This window comes from Engystomops pustulosus, chromosome 3, assembly GCF_040894005.1.
Source record: "Engystomops pustulosus chromosome 3, aEngPut4.maternal, whole genome shotgun sequence".
NCBI lineage: Eukaryota > Metazoa > Chordata > Amphibia > Anura > Leptodactylidae > Engystomops > Engystomops pustulosus.
Genome location: NC_092413.1, coordinates 142429777 through 142449005, shown reverse-complemented (window position 1 = coordinate 142449005; position 19229 = coordinate 142429777). Strand labels below are relative to the sequence as shown.

General features: G+C 42.2%; 1 protein-coding gene across 7 annotated transcripts in view; it reads left to right on the top strand.

The window, feature by feature from the left end:
- The window catches only part of DLGAP2 (DLG associated protein 2), a 628408-nt gene that overhangs the window by 243477 nt on the left and 365702 nt on the right, over window positions 1–19229 (top strand). For 5 of the 7 annotated variants that reach the window (XM_072142338.1, XM_072142335.1, XM_072142334.1 and 2 more), the window contains one exon: window positions 12182–12214. The exons of the other annotated variants lie outside the window; for them this stretch is intronic. In XM_072142338.1, coding sequence (XP_071998439.1) covers window positions 12182–12214 — 33 coding nt within the window. Of the gene's footprint in view, window positions 1–12181; window positions 12215–19229 lie in introns of those variants that run through there. 7 annotated transcript variants of the gene reach the window in all.

Sequence of the window (19229 nt, the reverse complement as noted above, 5' to 3'; positions counted from 1 at the left end):
TGTGGACGTTGAGGGCTTGGGTGTGTGGGTGGGTTGCGCTATACCTCCTTTTGCGCTCCAGCGTCTGGGGTATGGAGAGCTGAACGCTGGTGGATGCTGTGGAGGATCGTGGAGGCGAAGATGGGGTTTTCGCACGGGAGGTGTTTGGGCCGGGGTCCTGGGCAGGGGGCTGACTAGCAGATGACACAGGGGAAGGAGCAGTGGTGTGCCCGGCCGGATGTGAACGGGCTTGGTGCCATTGAGTGGGGTGTTTAGCATTCAGATGCCTGCGCATACTGGTGGTAGTTAAGCTAGTAGTGGTGGAACCCCTGCTGATCCTGGTTTGGCAAAGGTTGCACACCACAGTCCGTCGGTCATCCGGTGTTTCTTTAAAGAACCTCCAGACTTCTGAAAATCTAGCCCTCGCCACGGGAGCTTGACTACGGGCAACATTTGGCGCTGATGCACCAGCTCTGGCCCTGCCTCTCCGTCTGGCCCCACCACTGCCTCTTCCAACCTGTTCTGCTATAGGACTCGCCTCCGTCTCAGAAGCACTGTGTTCACCCGGCCTATCAACCCAACTTGGGTCTGTCACCTCATCATCCTCCGATCCCTCAGTCTGCTCCCCCCTCGGACTTCCTGCCCTGACAACAACTTCCCCACTGTCTGACAACCGTGTCTCCTCATCATCCGACACCTCTTTACACACTTCTTCCACTACGTGAATAATGTCATCATCACCCACAGACTGCGACTGCTGGAAAACCTGGGCATCGGAAAATAGCTCAGCAGCAGCAGGACAAGTGGTTTTTGACTGTGGGAAGGGTCCAGAAAACAGTTACTCAGAGTATGCCGGTTCAAATGCCAAATTTTGGTGGGAGGGGGCAGACTGGGGGGAAGGAGGCTGAGGTGGAGAAGGCTAGAAGCATTGTCCGCAATCCACGACATCACCTCTTCGCACTGTTCTGGCCTCAACAGTGCTCTACCACGAGTCCCAGTAACTTGAGACAAGATGAACCTAGGGAGTGTACCTCTGCGGCGTTCCCCTGCTCCCCCATCAGCAGGTGGTGTCTCACCCGCCCAGGACCACGGCCTCTGACCCCTGCAGTAGTTGGACGCCCACGTCCACGCCCTCGTCCTCTACCCCTAGCCCTCGGGTTAAACATTTTCCAAATTAAAGTGTAAACTTGAAAAAAAAAAATGTATTGTTATTTTTTTTTTGTTTTTTATTTTTTTTAACAAAACGATGCTATCCTATTGCTATGGCTAGTTTCTAACCTACACTGACAGCACACAACTGGATTTTGTGCTTTGCAAGATGAGTTTGAGCTATAAAATCAAATAAAGGTAAAAAAAAAAAAAAATCAGCAGACTCTGCCTAATTCTACTCAAACCCCTAATAAATTGTCCCACTTCGGTGTTTGAGGTGGATATGCGTGTCACTAAGAGCTAAACACAACGGTCGCAGGTCTCCCAGCAAATTCCTCACAGTATGGTACTAGCTGCACTACTAGTGCCAGCAAGCCCAGCCACAAGCAAACAAAAAAAAGGAAAATATAACGCTATTGTAGGCCTAAGTAAGCCGTTGGGGTTCTCCTATGGCTATTTTGTAGCCTACAATGAGAGCACACTGCTTTGCAAGATGAGTTTGAGCTATAAAATGAAATACAGCTAAAAAAAAAATAAATCAGCAGACTCTGCCTAATTCTACTCAAACCCCTAATAAATTGTCCCACTTCGGTGTTTGAGGTGGATATGCGTGTCACTAAGAGCTAAACACAACGGTCGCAGGTCTCCCAGCAAATTCTTCACAATATGGTACTAGCTGCACTACTAGTGCCAGCAAGCCCAGCCACAAGCAAACAAAAAAAAGGAAAATATAACGCTATTGTAGGCCTAAGTAAGCCGTTGGGATTCTCCTATGGCTATTTTGTAGCCTACAATGAGAGCACACTGCTTTGCAAGATGAGTTTGAGCTATAAAATGAAATACAGCTAAAAAAAAAAAAAAACTGCAGACTGTGCCTAATTCTACTCAAACCCCTAATAAATTGTCCCACTTCGGTGTTTGAGGTGGATATGTGTGTCACTAAGAGCTAAACACAACGGTAGCAAGTCCCCCTGCAAATTCCTCACAATATGGTACTAGCTGCACTACTAGTGCCAGCAAGCCCAGCCACAAGCAAATAATAAAAAAAAAAGTATAACGTTATTGTAGCCCTAAGAAGGGCTGTTGGGTTCTTGTAGAATCACTCCTGCCTAACACTATTCTAATAGAACACCCTAACGCTTTCCCTGACCAGCAGCAGCTCTCTTCCTAGCGGCATCCAGACACAGAATGATCCGAGCAGCGCAGGCAGGGGCTAGTCTATTCCAGGGTCACCTGATCTGGCCAGCCAACCACTGCTATCGACGTGTAAGGGTACCACGTCATGCTGGGTGGAGTGCAGAGTCTCTTGGCTTGTGATTGGCTCTGTTTCTGGCCGCCAAAAAGCAAAACGGCGGGAGATGCCATTTTCTCGAGCGGGCGAAGTATTCGTCCGAGCAACAAGCAGTTTCGAGTACGCTAATGCTCGAACGAGCATCAAGCTCGGACGAGTATGTTCGCTCATCTCTAATAATTATAGAACAGGTATTATGAAGAGTATCCATTAATTTCCAATTTACATCAATATTCACCATAGTTTGTGATGGTCACACACCTGAAGAGTCCAGATTTTATCCCTGGACTGGAAACTGGGGAAATATAGCTTTTAAGAAAATGAACAAGCAGACAAATGAACATTGCACACCAACACTTGCTAGGATTTGCTTGTCCTCTAGATGGCATTGTCCCCTTGTCTGACTTGCAGACCAAACCAACCGTTAGCAATAAATTAGTAAATTACACATTCATTCAGGCATGTTATAAAAATAATGCATTTGTATAATTTATTGTATGTTATATCCGATGATTCATGTGCCATATATACTGTATGTAACCACTGTATTGTTACATGTATTTTCATTAATTTAATTTAGATTTTTTTTCTCTGTACTTTTACTATGTTACCAGGCACAAATGTTTCTTATTGTTAAAAAAAATATTTAAGGGGAAGCAACACTCCACTGAAGGCTTCCACTTACCTCTACATTGATGGGCTTTTATAAGAATAACCTATCAATGCGTATTCCTGGAAAAACCCTTGGAAGGCTTTGTTGACATTTTGCTTTTGAACTATTTCTAGTATAAGCACCATGAACTATGTTATTCAATGCAGAGCAATATAGTAGAGTAAGCAGGGCTGGTTTTAGTGTTGATGCTGCCTTAGACACTTATAGTGCTTTTGCACTCTACTGCATTTTCCCATAACCCATTGCTAGAAAGAATTTCACATGGGACTTACGGCATTATCTGTGACAGTGTCTATGTAGGTTCAGAGAATAGAATGCTATGTAGTTCCAGACAGTTTGGCCTGAACCTATGAAATAGCTAGTTAGTGATCAAATACTCAGCATACGACTAAGTTATGCAGAGGGCACTGACCTCTACCTTAAAGTAAATCTACCATGAAAATCCTGCAAGAAAAACTGGGGACACTTACTCATAGATCCAGGCACTGTAACTGTGATAATACTTGTTATCCTTAGCCTTCTTCCTTCTAAAATCAACTTTTACAATTATGCTAATGAGCCTAAGGGGCTATCATTGGCCCTGTGTAATCTGGCTTTACAGATGGTACAGTGTCTAACATTCCCCACTGCTCACAAAGTGAGCACTTCAGCAAGCACTTCCAGCTGTGCTGAGGAAGCAGGGGAGGGTCAGACAGTGTAAATGTGCTAGGGCAGCCCCTCAGGAGGTCATGGATAACAAATATAAGAAGATTACCACAGTCATGGTGCCTAGACCTAGAGTAAATGTTTCTGGTTTATCACGCTTGATTTTTATGGTAGATTTCCTTTAACCCCTTAAGGACGCAGGGTTTTTCGGCTCATTTCTCGCTCTCCAACTTCAAAAATCCATAACTTTTTCATTTTTACGTGTACAGACCTGTGTGAGGGCTTATTTTGTGCGTAACAAATTTTACTTTCCCGTGATGTTATTTATTTTAACATGCCGTGTACTGTGAAGCTGAAAAAATATTCCAAATGTGGAAAAATTGAAAAAAAACCGCACGTGCGTCACGTTCTTGTGGGCTCAGTTTTTACGACTTTCACTCTTCGCTCCAAATAACATGCCTACTTTATTCTTTGGTTCGGTGCGATCGCGATGATACCAAATTTATATAGGTTTTATTGTGTTTTAATACATTTTCAAAAATTAAATGAATGTGTACAAAAAAGAAAAAAAATTTTTGCCATTTTCTGACGCTAATAACTTTTTCATACTTTGGCGCACGGAGATGTGTGAGGGGTCATTTTTTGTGAAATGAGGCGAAGTTTTCATTGCTACTATTTTGAGGTCTGTGCGACATTTTGATCATTTTTTATTTCATTTTTTATGTTATGTAAAAAGGTGTAAAAGTCGCATTTCGGACATTTGGGCGCCATTTCCCGCCTCGGAGGTCACCGCCGCCCGTAACCGTTTTTATATTTTGATAGATCGGCGATACCTAATATGTTTGTGATTTTTACTGTTTATTATGTTTTATATCCGTTCTTTGAACTTTTAATATTTTATAAATTTTTTTTATTTTTTAAACTTTTTTTTTTCTTTTTTTTTTCACTATTTTTTAGACCATCTAGGGTACATTAACCCTAGATGGTCAGATTGCTCCCACCATATACTGCAATACTACAGTATTGCAATATATGGCATTTTTGCAGGTCATACATTACAATGAGCCACTGGCTCATTGTAACGAACCTGCATAAGCCATGTAGCCTCGTGTCAAAAGAAGACCCGAGGCTACCATGGCAACCAATCGCCGCCCCCCGATGACGTTCGGGGGCACGGCGATCGGAAAAAAGATGGCGGCGCCCGCGCCGGCGGTTATTAGCGGTGGGGGTTTTGTGCAAAATGCAAAAACCCCCACCTCTGTATGATGAGGACTCAGTCCGTGAGCCCTCTTCATACATCCCTTATACCTCTGCGCCGTAGAGCTATGGCGCAGAGCGTTAAGGGGTTAAATAAACAGTGGGCTAAGCACCTATGATGAACTGTCATGTAGTCAAGGGGCAAGGAAATGTGCTAGGTAAAATAACACAATCTAATAAATGGGGAGAGAGCAAAGGGAGAGAACTTTATTATTGAACAGTGTATACAGAAAAGGGAAAACTCAATGCATGCAATTTCATCCCTCATACTTAGGCTACATTCACATGAATGTATAGGGGACATATATATATATATATATATATATATATATACACACACCGCAATGGCCTCACGGCACCATATGGGAGTGGTACGGTGCAGCTCACATGCAGCACCGTACTGTTCCACAGCTTGTAGAAAGATAGTCATGTCCTATCTTGGAATGGAATACGGCGCTGGGCTCTATGTTACTCTATGGAGAGGGGCCGGGGTAAACGTCGCTCTCACCCTCCTCCTCTCCCCGGCGCCAAAGTATGCCCGCCATACTAAGGTACAGAGGGCATACATTGTGTGAATGTAGCCTTACGCTGGTTTCACATTAGTCCATGATCAGCGCTGTGCCAAGGACTGATCACTCTGTGGGGGACTGAAGTCTGTGCATAATATTTATATTGTTTGCCCAATATACAGCAGAGCCAACAGCAAAGTGTTGTTTCTGACGCATATCGGGGAAACTAGAACTCCATGCATCATATATTAACCGGTTAAGGACCGGGCCCTTTCCTGTTTTTTCATGTCCATTTTTCACTCCCCACCTTCAAAAATCTATAACTTTTTTATTTTTACACGTAAAGAGCTGTGTGACGGCTTGTTTTCTGCGTAACAAATTGCACTTCATAATGATGGTATTAAATATTCCATGCCATGCACTCAGAAGCGGGAAAAAAATTCCAAATGCAATGAAAATGGTGAAAAAACGCATTTGCGCCATTTTCTTGTGGGCTTGGATATTACGTCTTTCACTGAGCGCCCCAAATGACATGTCTACTTTATTCTTTGGGTCGGTACGATTAAGGGGATACCAAATTTGTATAGGTTTTATAAAGTTTTCATACATTTACAAAAATTAAAACCTCCTGTACAAAAATAATTTTTTTGATTTTGCCAACTTCTGGCGCTAATAACTTTTTTATACTATGGTGTACGGAGCTGTGGGTGGTGTACTTTTTTTCAAAATTTGATAATATGTTCAAAGATATCATTTTTAGGACTGTATGACCTTTTGATCACTTTTTATAGATTTTTTTAGATTTTTCAAAATGGCAAAAAAGTGCCATTTTCGACTTTGGACGCTATTTTCCGTTACGGGGTTAAACGCATTGAAAAACCGTTATCATATTTTGATAGATCGGGCATTTTCGGACGCATCGATACCTGATGTGTTTATGATTTTTACTGTTTATTTATATTTATGTCAGTTCTAGGGAAAGGGGGGTGATTTGAAATTTTAGGTTTTTTTATTATAATTTTTTTTTTTTAAACTTTTTTTTATTTTTATTTATATTATTTTTCAGACTCCCTAGGGTACTTTAACCCTAGGTTGTCTGATCGATCCTATCATATACTGCCATACTACAGTATGGCAGTATATGGGGATTTTCTTCCTCATTCATTACAATGTGCTATCAGCACATTGTAATGAAGGGGTTAAAACGAAATAGCCTCGGGTCTTCGGAAGACCCGAGGCTACCATGGAGACGGATCGCCGCCCCCCGATGACGTCACGGGGAGCGGCGATCCCAGGTAAGATGGCGGCGCCCATGCGCCGCTATCTGTTTGAGGCTGCCGGCAGCTTTGCCGGCAGCCCACGCTGTGAAAACACCCGCGATCGGTGCAATATGCAGTAGAGACTTACCGGCTATGGAGAGGGCTCAGCCCGTGAGCCCTCTCCATGCAGCGCGACGCGACCGCCGCCGTGAATACACGGCGGGCGGTCGCGAACCTGTTAATATCATACAGAGCTAGTCCCCAGCAGAGATATCAGTCTGTGGCACAGCACTTCACCCGTCTGTGATCAAGAACTAATGTAAAAACTGGCCTTACCTTTCATCTTCCTCCTTACTCCCACATAGACTAATATATTGCCTACTCCGGTAATACTGTATCCTGGAAGCCTGTTTTGTGTATTCTTCTTGGCTATTGCTAAGGCTATATTCACACGAACGTATGGGGGACGTATATACGGCCGCCGTATATACGGCCGATATACGTCCCCCATACACTTCTATGGGCGCACGGCACACGTGCGGCATCGTACCGTTCCGTCCCCGGGAAAAAGATAGGACATGTCCTATCTTTTCCCGTAATACGGCGCCGTGCGCCATAGGTTGCTATGGAGAGAGGCGGGGGTGAGCTGCGCTCACCTCCTCCTCCTCTCCCCGTACACTGCCGTTGCCCGCTACGGTACGGTACGGGCGGGCAACGGCAGTGTGAATATAGCCTAAGTCAGCCCAGTTATCGTAGATCATTCAGTATCTATAGATGTCCAGGTACTGGATTGTACCTGGCTGTACCAGGAAACCCTGGCGGCGATGTGTTCCAGAGTTGTGGTAAGTAGATTACTGTTAGCCTTTTTTACCAGCTAACATTTAGCTCTGACCTCAGTAATGGGTGCAGTTTATTAAACAGCACAATTACTAAGGAGAAATTCAAATATAAATATATTATTAGGATTATTTGTGGGGCATCACAGCTGAATATGAAAAGCTACACATGTGCTACATGACAAGCCTAATACATGTACGTGCACCACATGTAGCTTATTCTGATAATACTTAAACCAAGTTAGTGACTAAGCTCTAAGATGTCAGAGCTTTTAACAAGGTGGCATCTGTGGAGTTAAATACATGTGAGTAGAGTAATTTTTAATCAGAACCCTTACATGTGGGTTTCTGGTGTATAACAAACCCTGTTCCTGCAACATCAATGGCCTCCGTGCTGACATCTGCACAAATGACAAATCACTGGCTGACCTCAGCATTTACATGAACTTTGTATAGAGGCAAATTCTGACCAATGAAGTATGTAGGAATGTATTATTTATAGTGGATACTTAAAGCATTCAGACCTTCTTAAATATTTCACTCTTTGTTTCATTGCAGCCAATTAGTAAGATCAATGTAATGTACACTGTGCATCTCATCTACACAGAGAAAAGCACCTTTTGAGCTAGTACTGCCATGAGACTTGCAACAAGTTTTTCACACCTGGTTTTGGGGCTTCTCTGCCATTTTTCCTTGCAGATCCTCTCCAGTTTCCTCAAGTTGCTTTGTTTGGCTGGACAGACAGGTCGAGAAATAGCTTTGGTCGTCCCAAACTTCTTCTATTTAAAGATTATGGAGCCACTGTGCTCTTAAAAACCTTGAGTGCTGCAGAAATTTTTTTACAACCTAGGCGTATCTGTGCCTTGTCACAATTCTGTCTCTGAGCTTCTTGGGCAATTCCTTTGACCTCATAATTCTCATATGCAGTGACATGCACTGTGATCTGTAAGGTCTTATATAGACAGGTGTGTGCTTTTTCTAATAAAGTCCAATCAGTTTAATTAAATACAGCAGTACTCAAATGAAGGAGTAGAACAAACTTGAAGAGGATCAGAAGGAAACTGACAGCATTTGAGTTAAATATGAGTGTCATGAAAAAGGGTCTGAATACTTATGATCATATTTCAGTTTTTCTTATCTACATTTCTATTTTTCTGTACAGATGGGGTGCTGAGTGTAAATTAATGAGCAAAAAAATTATTTTTTTAAATCTTATCTATGTGCCTGCAATGAAACAAACAGTAAAAATTTCAAGGGGTCTGATTATGTTCTGTACCCCCTGTCAGTGGATTCCCCCATGTGTGTGTATGTGAACATTTGGAAATGGTAATTATTTTCACACAAAGTGCATCTAAGCAGCTTTATGTATGGCATGGAAAACCTCTTTAAACATGGTCCCTTCATAATGTTCTCTAATTGTTAGATGGATGATGAATTCATATATTTAATAAATCATTGCCTTTCCTTTTAGTTATCACAACTGCAAACAAATTAGAAGAAGAGCCATAAAATAATATACAGTTCATTCATTCTATCCCAAACAATAAAAGACTTGTAAACATTAAAACACCTTTGTGTTTTGAGCAGACTTATAAGAATGTACTCCATGAGGCTCCATGGGTGACCATTATCAGAACATTTATATTTACATATTGTAAGTTGGTCTTTATCATTCAGCAGGTACATTTAGAAGCAATAATGAGATAATTTAATAATGCATTCCAGGTTAGAATAGGATTCAGTATATACATTTGGCATTGGGACAATTAACCCCTACGGGACTCAGCCTATTTTGGCCTTAAGGACACGGCCCCATTTTTCAATTCTGCTCTGTGTCACTATAAGTGGTTATAGCTTTGGAACAATACAAGATATCCAGGGGATTTTGAGATTTTCTCATGACATATTGTACTTCAAATTAGTTTAAACATTTGGATGATATCTTTTGTGTTTAATTATGAAAAAAACTAAATTTGGCAAAAATTTGGAAAAATTCGTTATTTTCAAAGTTCTAAATTCTCTACTTTTGATGCAGATAGTCATAGCACCAAAATAAATTCATAACTTACATTTCCCAAATGTCTGCTTTATGTTGGCATGGTTTTTTAAGATTCCACATATTTTACTAGAATGTTATGAGGCTCAGAATTTGGGTGCCATTTTTCAAATTTTTGGGAAAATCACCAAAACTAATATTTAGATGGACCTGCTCAACTTCTAATTGACTTTCAGAGGATGTATGGGCGCACGGCCGGGCATAGAAGGGAAGGAGGTGCTATCAGATCAGATTTGCTATGCCACATTGTTTTTTTTATTGTGGACCTATAGGGGCTTATTTTTTGTCATATGAGATGCACTTTTCTGGTAAAAAATTTTGGGGCATCTATAGCTAATTGGTGAGATTTTATTAACTCTTTGTTGGTGGAGGAAATGAAAATCATCAATTTTTAGGAACTTTTTTTGTATTTTTTTTACCATACCGTAAAAATAGTATATTATTTTTATTCTATGGGTATCCACGATTACGAAAAGACCTTATTTATATAGTTTTTTTTTTTTTTTAAATTCCCATTTTACTGAATGTAAAAGTAATTAGGCAAAAATTAAATTTTAGCATCACTGACTTTCAAATGCATAACTTTTTTATTTTTCGGCTTACAAATCTGATTAGGGGTTTATTTTTTGCGAGAAGGATTGTTCTTTTTAGTGGTCTTATGTTAGAGTGTGTAACATTTTTTTAATCACTTTTTAGATTTTTTAAAGGTACTCATTTAAAATTATCTTTTTTCGGAACGTTTTTTGCGCTTTTTCCCCCCCGCGTTTAACGTGCAGGTCCAGTGATGATTCTGTTTTTTATACAGATTGTTACGGATGTGGCAATACCAAATATGTGGAGGTTTTTTGTGTATTTGTGTTTTTTATAGTTTATTAAGTGTTTTTATGGGAAAATGTCATTTTAGGGGCTTATATTTTTATGTATTTATTTTTTATTTATTCTAATGTGTTAACTTTTTTACATGTTTTTACTTATACTTACTTGAACTTGAACCAGTGATGCTCTGATCGCTGGTTCAAGTTCAATACACTGCTCTACATTACTTTTTCATTGTAGAGCAGTGTAAACTGTCTGCGCATGCAGAGCATGCGCAAACAGTTTACAGTCAGACCCGGAATGGATCTGACTGGCAGGGACATCGGGAAGCCCCGGAGCACACGGCAGACTTCGGGACTGCCCAGAAGAGGATCGGATCCCCCGGTAAGCGGCACGGGGGATCCGATCCACAGCAGGAACACCCTTACACGCCATGGTCATGCTTTACCACGGCATGAAAGGGGTTAACACCCGCAATCGGAGTCAGCTCCGATCGCGGTTGTTACAGCGTGGTGTCAGGTGTGATAGACAGCTGACAGCTGCTGCTTCTGCTTCAGATGACCACAGACAGATTTCTATCCACTGGAAGTGCAACGTCCACCTAGTGGGGCCTGATTGCAGTGAGGAGGCAACTGGATTGCCTGCTACCTGAGTGGCTGGCTTTTAGTGTGATCTAGTGCAAGAGTTATGTCACAGGTGACTTGTAACAAGTTGTAACGGTTCCTCTTTGAGGGGTTGCATGAGGCGGTAGTTGGATCGGTAGCTCAGCACTGGTTCGGTAGATAGGTGCTGGAAGGCTTAGGCTGCTTAGGCAGCTATCTTTTGCAGTCTCTATGGAAATGGCCACTGGTCTGATAGAGGGGTTTTCTTCTGAAGGGAGACAGCAGCTGCTGAAAAGATACTGACTCCTGTCTCCAGACTTAGAAATCCAGCCAGAGGGAATATATATATGTATATATATATATCGTATACTTCCAGCTATGGGGGTTATCCAAGGTTTCCACCAATGACTGCCTTTTGTCTGCAGGAAAGAATAACATAAAGAAACATTTAATATAAACAGTAAGAATGAAGGCATCCAGATGCAATCCCCGAGATGCGTTGTCCAACGAGGATTTGAAGCTGCCGTGATTCCCTAAGATCGTGCATCCAATTTCCTGCATGTGTCGCTTCCCCACTGAGGTCCGCCAGAGTTCACCTTCTCCTTCCCGGTGCATGCAAGTGCCATCCGACGGCCCGCCCCCTGATTTGTGTCGCCTGAAAGCCGGCGCTGACGATATTCCAACTATAGTGTGGTCCGTTGACCTTTAGTAAATGAGCCCCAATGACTTGACTTAGCTTAACAGAGATGGCCAAACTCTGCTTGCTAGCCAAGAAGCCAATTGGAGTAAACTGGTTTGTAATGTCCCATCCTTTGAGCCATTACAGAAGTAAACATAGAAGATTTTTATAGAATGACAGCAAGCACTAGAAAACAACTAGAAAACAAAAGTGAATTGATACAAACAGTATAATGGGAAATTGAATAATATAATAATAATAATAATATAATATTATACACATAATAACATTTGTTTGGTAAAACTGGACCACCCCTTTATCGGAGTGCATTAAGGGCACTTTTCCTAAACGATTGCATAATTTGCATAACAAGTATTTGAGCAGTGATTAAAGGCATGAAATTGAATAAAAGTTTACAATATCTTTGCAGGGTGCTCCATACAATCAAATACACTATCTAAAGGTAAGTTTCATCTAAAATTCAGATTATTTGAATTAAAAAGAATATGAATACATTGTTAATCACAAACAATTCAGAAAGAGTAAAGTTTCCAGCTGCCCCTTCAATGTGTAGTAAAGCCTTTAGCGGCTTATTCCTATGCATCACTTTGCAAGATGCCTTTATCCCTATGTAACTATAATGTGTGAAGCCAACCTTAAACCTGCCTAAAGACCAAATCTTCTAATATAATCTCAGGAATGTGCTTCTTACTGTCATCCTCCTGGGGCTGTGTTTATTCAGCAGAGAAAAGTGATGCACTGTAAAAAGCCTTAGGCTGCCTTTGCTTCACAATTGCCTCTTGCCTAAAACATTGAGCCTGTCATAAACAGCATATAAATATACCTTCAGTAACAATGCTTACTGCTGCTGGGGAGGAGCTAGTTAGCCTTATATAAGCTTTGTCTAGTCTAAAGTATCTATATTTTTGTCATAATTATTATATTGATTATTTTTAAGGTAAGGTTACTAACCAACTGCATTAACCCCTTAAGGATCAGGCCCTTTTTCATTTTTGCGTGATTCCCGACACGTGTTTTGCGTTTCAAAGGTAATACCGGCTAATCAGTGTTATTATACCAGTGTAGGAACAAGGGGCATGACAACATCAGATTGATTAACTGATGCGAAAAGCTACTTTTTATGTATTTTTCCTGGAAAAATTGGATTCAGTATTTACTTATACTGATATTTCAGGAGAGCTAATATATCCTCTTTAACACAGCATTAACTCCTTTACGACTGCCAAATGGCTATACATCCTATCTGCATATGCCCCGTGCAGATAGCACATATACATATGATAACAGTGTGAAACTTTAAATGGTCATATCTCCCGTCACAAAGGAACACAATTTTGATGTCCTATTAAAGAGAAGATTCTCCCTTTTAATATAATATTAGGATTGTGTTTCGAAAACAGATATGCACTCACATATAGTAAGAATTGACGGCAGGGCTCTTCTGCTATCAGAAAATCAGACGCTTCATGTTTACCACTGTAGGCCCAGAGACGGTCCCGTAGCCCACCCCTATTGAGTTACTATGCGCCAGTGGCCCATCCACCAAATGCCGGATCTCTAGAATCTATGTCATCCTTAATTTCCCTATGACACCAGACCTTCATCAGACATCATGTGGCACATTTGCTTACCCGTTGTGATCCCCGATCCGGACTCTCCGACAATGATGCACTGTGCCGCGATCCACGTAGATCCTGCGCCTGATATCCTGCATGTGTCGCTCCCCGCTTAGGTCCGCTGGAGTTCACCTTCTTCTTCCCGGTGCATGTAAGTGTCTGGCTTGCAACACAATTTTAAAGTTAAATCCCACGGTTTGGCCGAATCCGTTGGATCGTCCGACGGCCAGCCTCCTGATTTGTGTTGCATGAAAGCTTGGACGATTGTGCCAAAATCCAATGGCGTACAACACAATGCCCTTCTAAATCCCTGTCCCGGCGGCGTGATCCTAGAAAAGTCGGAAAACCCGACAGAAATGCGGGCGCGGGTCCCTTATGGTCCTGCTCAGTGGTCAGAGGAATGTGAGTCTCTGCCCGAGGTTAAAATACGTGAGTGCATGTACTTTTAATTTTATGGTACGCCTAACTGAGCGACTGACTTGCTTATACTACTATTACACTCACTATGGAATGGGATTTGCGAGCTATATTGTTTATACATGATGATGAAATGATTTTCTGACACTAAAAAGAATAATTTGTACCTGCTAAAGATGAATTAAAGTGAAATAATTTGTTTAAAAAGTTTTCTATAGTCTATATTATTGGACACTATTCATTGATGCATTTTCTGTGAGGAAGTGGAGATCCTCTAGTCCTAGTCTAGTCTAGTCCTTAGCACCTCCACATATCTTTATCTTGTTTGTGCTGGACAGTTCTCCACAACCTCCACTTCCATTACATGCGGCACATAGTACCAGGAGGTAGACGGTCTTCCATCATGTGAATCAAAAATTGTCCGAAAGTCTTCTCATACTGAAGTATAGGTCTTCCATGATCAATTTCTGGGTGGGAAAATTAGACACATGGCCAGAGCTTGCACTGTATGCTTTTCATAGTCGCCTTGAACTTGTGTCATCACCATCAAGAGGATCCGTCTATCTACAACCAATGTGTACATACTCACATTCATAAAGATGAAACAGGCATAGATCTTATGCGTCTTGGCTGTGCCAGCGTATGAATAAGTTGGTAGAACCAAAATTTTTCCTGGTATTTGGAAGAGCCCATTGAACCTGAATTTTGCCCAACCCACTCGTCACTGTACACAGTACTTAGGTCTCCATCCAAAAACGGAAAACTCTTTTGTAAAGCAGATGCTCCTTGATGAGCTGACCTACAGGTGTCAAGCTTCCATTATTGTTTTCCTAACCTACTGGCAAATACATATGTTAAGGGAAAATTTGGGATTATAAAGCAGACATTATAGTGAGTGGGTGATGTAAAATATGGTTTTGTCAAGTCCATCGATCTGACATCTGCCACAAAAGGCTTACTTTGTTACAAAACCTAATAGCATCTGTGAATAACATACAATGCTATTGAAGCACATTTGAAAGATTTTTTTCAGGGGCAATACATCAGTGAGTGGTAAAGTGCTAATATAATTTATTCAACTAGTTTTCAATATGTAACTTACATCCTATTTAAACTATAATATAGCTAAACATAAACCAGGTAGATGATGAATAGCCAGCTAAAATGTAAAGCTTATGAAAGCTTTTTGTGCTGAAAAAGCCCCACTTGTTTATAAAAAAGAATGTAGTACTCACCTATGGCCCCCCACTTCTGGGGTCCTCTTTTCCCTGCAGTCCTCTTCTCCCTGGCATCGTCTCCTCCTGCAGTCTTCATGGGTAGATGCATGTCTATGAGATATGCCTGTGCACAAACTATGACATCAGCAGACAGAGGAATCTTCCCACACTGTTGGGAACCAGAAGACTTACTACTGGGTAGTAAGTGGGTACACCAGGGATAAGCGCCGGAGGATGAGTACTATGTTTATTTTTTTAAGGAGGCTCCACTATGGATATTTTATTAATAGGGGGCCTGGCTCTGGACATTTTATTAATGGAGGTATGACAGATGTGAACAGATGTGGGGTCTCTGCTGGACATTTTTAATAATGGGGTGCTCTGCTATCATTTTATCAATTGAAGGGGATGCTGTGGGTATTTCATAAATGAGGGGAGAATACTGGACATTTTATTGATTACATTTTATTTAAGAGTAGCGGCTGCATTGCCCACCCTAGGCTTATACATTTATACATTAATACATTTTCCCAGGTCTTTTCATGGTAAATTTAGATACCTCGGCTTATACTCGGTCCTGCTCATACTTGAGTATATATGGTACTTTTCCTCTTTCTATCTTTATTTCATAACATGGGAAAATATTGCAGTCTAATAGTGTTTACTCATTAGAACCCACAAGTCTCATTTTGCTAATGGCTTATTTCTTCTTTTGTGTGGTGCACACTTTCATTGCCAAAAGAGAAACTACTCTTCATTTTTGTACACTCCAGCAATCACTACAGAAACATAGAAGAGTCTGTAAGTTATGTGATCCCTTAATCCCTTAAGAATACCTGCAGGGTATTAGACCAGCCATGTGAATTAAAAAAGACAGAAACTTTCACAACTTTATATTGATTATTGTAATCTGATATGGTATATCAATACTTTTTATGATGTAATTACTAATCATACAACATTGTTTTAGATGCAATGTACTTACCTACTTTGTTACTTTTTAGAACAGTATTTTCTTTTATTGACCAATGATTGGTCAGAACAACTGTCAATTAACTATACCCTTTAAATTCCGCCAGGATATGATGGCTCCCGTCCCTAGAAGAAGTCAGAAGCAAATGCGGTGCATATAAAGGCCATAGCGCACACTCTACCATTACACACAGAGCAGCATCTGTTTTGCTCATCAGCATTCCCATACACAGTCACGCTATCCTCAATCGATCGGCAATGTGTGACCTGGCTCACTGTGATTGCTTCTCCTAGTCGTAAGGACACACTTGGTGAGCCACTAAGCGGCAGTGATATCATTTGTGACGTATTGCACCCTGTGTTCTCAGGGACTTTAGCGGTCAAACACTCCATTTGAGGTTCCCCTTCCAAGTATAGGACCTCAAGGAGCACATGCCTTATCTATGCTTTACAAAGAGGTCACTCTGTGTCATATGAGTGACATTTATACATTATTTATTTAAGGTGTTATTAATATCTATTAATAGGGGACACCCCTAAATTCCCTATCTCTACACAGGTGATGTCTACCTGCAGATAAGATTTATACCGCGGATATACATGGGTATAAAAGGGTATGTTTTAAATAAAGTTTTTTCTACAGTGACACATTTTAATCAAGAAATACCAAAAAAGTTATGTTTTAGGCTCCCATGTTTCTCCTCCCTTAACCTTTAAATCTTTACATACTTATTATTTACTGCTCCAGTTTCCTCCTTCTCTAATGCACAGCGCTCAAAGTGCTGTGCAGAGAAAAGAGTGACTTCCCCACTGCCTCTATGTGTCCTGGCGGTCACGTGATAAAACATGTGACCTCCAGGATGCCCATACAGAAAGGCTGCCTAAAGTGTGACAATTGTCAAGGCAACTGTGCCTCTCTTCTACTGTCACTGGGCCACACAGCACCCCCAGTTACAGAGGAAAAGCTAAATATAAAAAAGAAATAGATGAAATAATAAAGGTCATCTTTTAAAGACATACACAAAAGTAAAAATACTTTTAATTCTTTTATTAATGTCACCATACAACAACACCTAAAAAAAATAACTAATATGCAAAAACATGATTTTTTTAAGCTTCATTTTTTTTAAAATCTATTAAAAAACAGAACATTTTATTTGGTCCTAAAGGCGCAATTTACCCTGGTCCTTAACTGGTTGAAGAACATAACATATTGTGGAAACTGTATTCTAGTGGCTCATAAAGAGAGTCAGCAAAAGGAGAATGGAATATGCTAGTTGGGGTTTTCCAAGGAGGTTACAAAAAAATAAATTATACTCACCTCATCTGGCACTCCTGTTCAAATGTGCCCCTTTTGTTAACAGGGGCTGACACTCCCAGGCACATGGCAGTGGTCAGGACGAGAGCACCAGCCTCTGTAACTGAGGCTGGCAGTGATGGGTAGGGCCACAGGTGATCGGGAGCACCAGGGGAGGTATACATTTTTTTCATTTGTATAGCCCCCAACCCATTTAATGAATATGAGACTGCACGGTAATAATGGATTAATAACTCACAGCAAGGATAACTCCCCATAAAGAGAGACCATTTTGTCACGGGTGCTCCTGCGATCCCTGTCTCAGATCGCGGGTGCACCCGTGCCTCCCCGTGGTCCGGTGGCCTGCTTCTCTCACCTTCTCTAGCTCCCGCGGCGTCCTCTGCTGCTCCCATGACTCGGCGCGTGCATCCCCGCCTCCTAGGCCGCGCGCGTGCCGGCTCGCTAAGATTTAAAGGGCCAGTGCGCCATTAATTGCGCTGGCCATTTAACTAGTTCTATATAATCTTGGCTCTTCCAGCAAGCCCTTGCCGGATCTTTGTGCCTCACAGCCTGAGAGAAAGCTATTCTGCGATTTGCCTGTGATTTCTGCGATTCCTGCGTTCCTGTGTCTTCTGCGTTCCTGTGTCTCCTGTGTACCTGATCTCCTCCGTGTTCCAGTGTTACCTGACCTCCTCCGTGTTCCTGTGTTACCTGACCGCCTCTGTGTACCACGCCGCAGCTTGTCTAACCCACCTTGTGGCGGGCTCTGGGGAAGACCGGATACCACTTAGACTCCGGTCCCAGGTAGTGGCTTGTGTCATCATCTGCAGTGGTCCAGAGGATCCACACCTGCAAGCCTAACAGTAAGATCCGGCCATGGATCCCGCCGAGGTTCCATCTCCTAGCAAGCCAGACCTCGCTACTATTGTGATCCACCAGTCCTGGCAAATTGCTGCACAGCATGATCAGCTGGAGCACGTCACCGCAATGCTGCAACAACTGTTAGCCAACCAGCAACAGCAACAGGTTCCTGAGGCTGCTTCAATTACTCCGTTACCGACTAATCTGCCTGCCGTTGAACCTAGAATGCGGTTGTCCATGCCCAGCAAGTACGATGGTGATCCCAAGATGTGCAGGAGCTTTATTACTCAGTGCTCCTTGCACATAGAACTTATGCCGACTCAATTCTTTTCGGAGCGATCCAAGGTGGCAATTATAATCAGCCTTCTCTCCGGGAAAGCCCTGGCCAGGACTACTCCTCTCTGGGATAGGAGCGACCCAGTTACAGCATCTCTGGCAGCCTTCTTATCTCAATTCCGGTCCGTATTTGAAGAACCGGCTCGGGCCTCCTCCGCTGAGTCTGCCTTATTGAATTTGCATCAGGGGAATTCTTTCGTGGGAGAATATGCGGTTCAGTTCCGTACCTTAGTGTCGGAACTTTCCTGGAACTACGCGGCCTTGTCTGCAGCTTTCAAGAAGGGCCTATCCTCTCAATTCAAGGACGCTCTGGCCACTCGTGACCTGCCATCTTCCCTGAGTGGTCTAATCTCCCTTGCCACCAGGATTGATGTGCGTTTCAGGGAGCGTGCCGAAGAGTCACGTTTTGAGCAACTTCCAGTCTGTTCACGACGCCTTCCTCATCTAGCTCCAGCTTTCCAAAGACCTTTCCAGCCTCCAGTCGTACCACCTGCTGAGGAGTCTATGGAGGTGGACAGGGCCAAATTGTCACCACAGGAACTTATCAGAAGACGTCAGGGACACCTCTGTCTCTATTGCGGCAGTCCTGAGCATTTCCATGCGTCTTGTCCTATCCGACCCCAATGTCCGGGAAACGCCAGCACCTAGGGTTCTTGGGAGAAGCATCCCTAGGTGTAAACAGTGCTTCTCCACGCCTGTTGATTCCAGTGCTTCTCAGCGTTGGCTCCGGTAACCAGACCC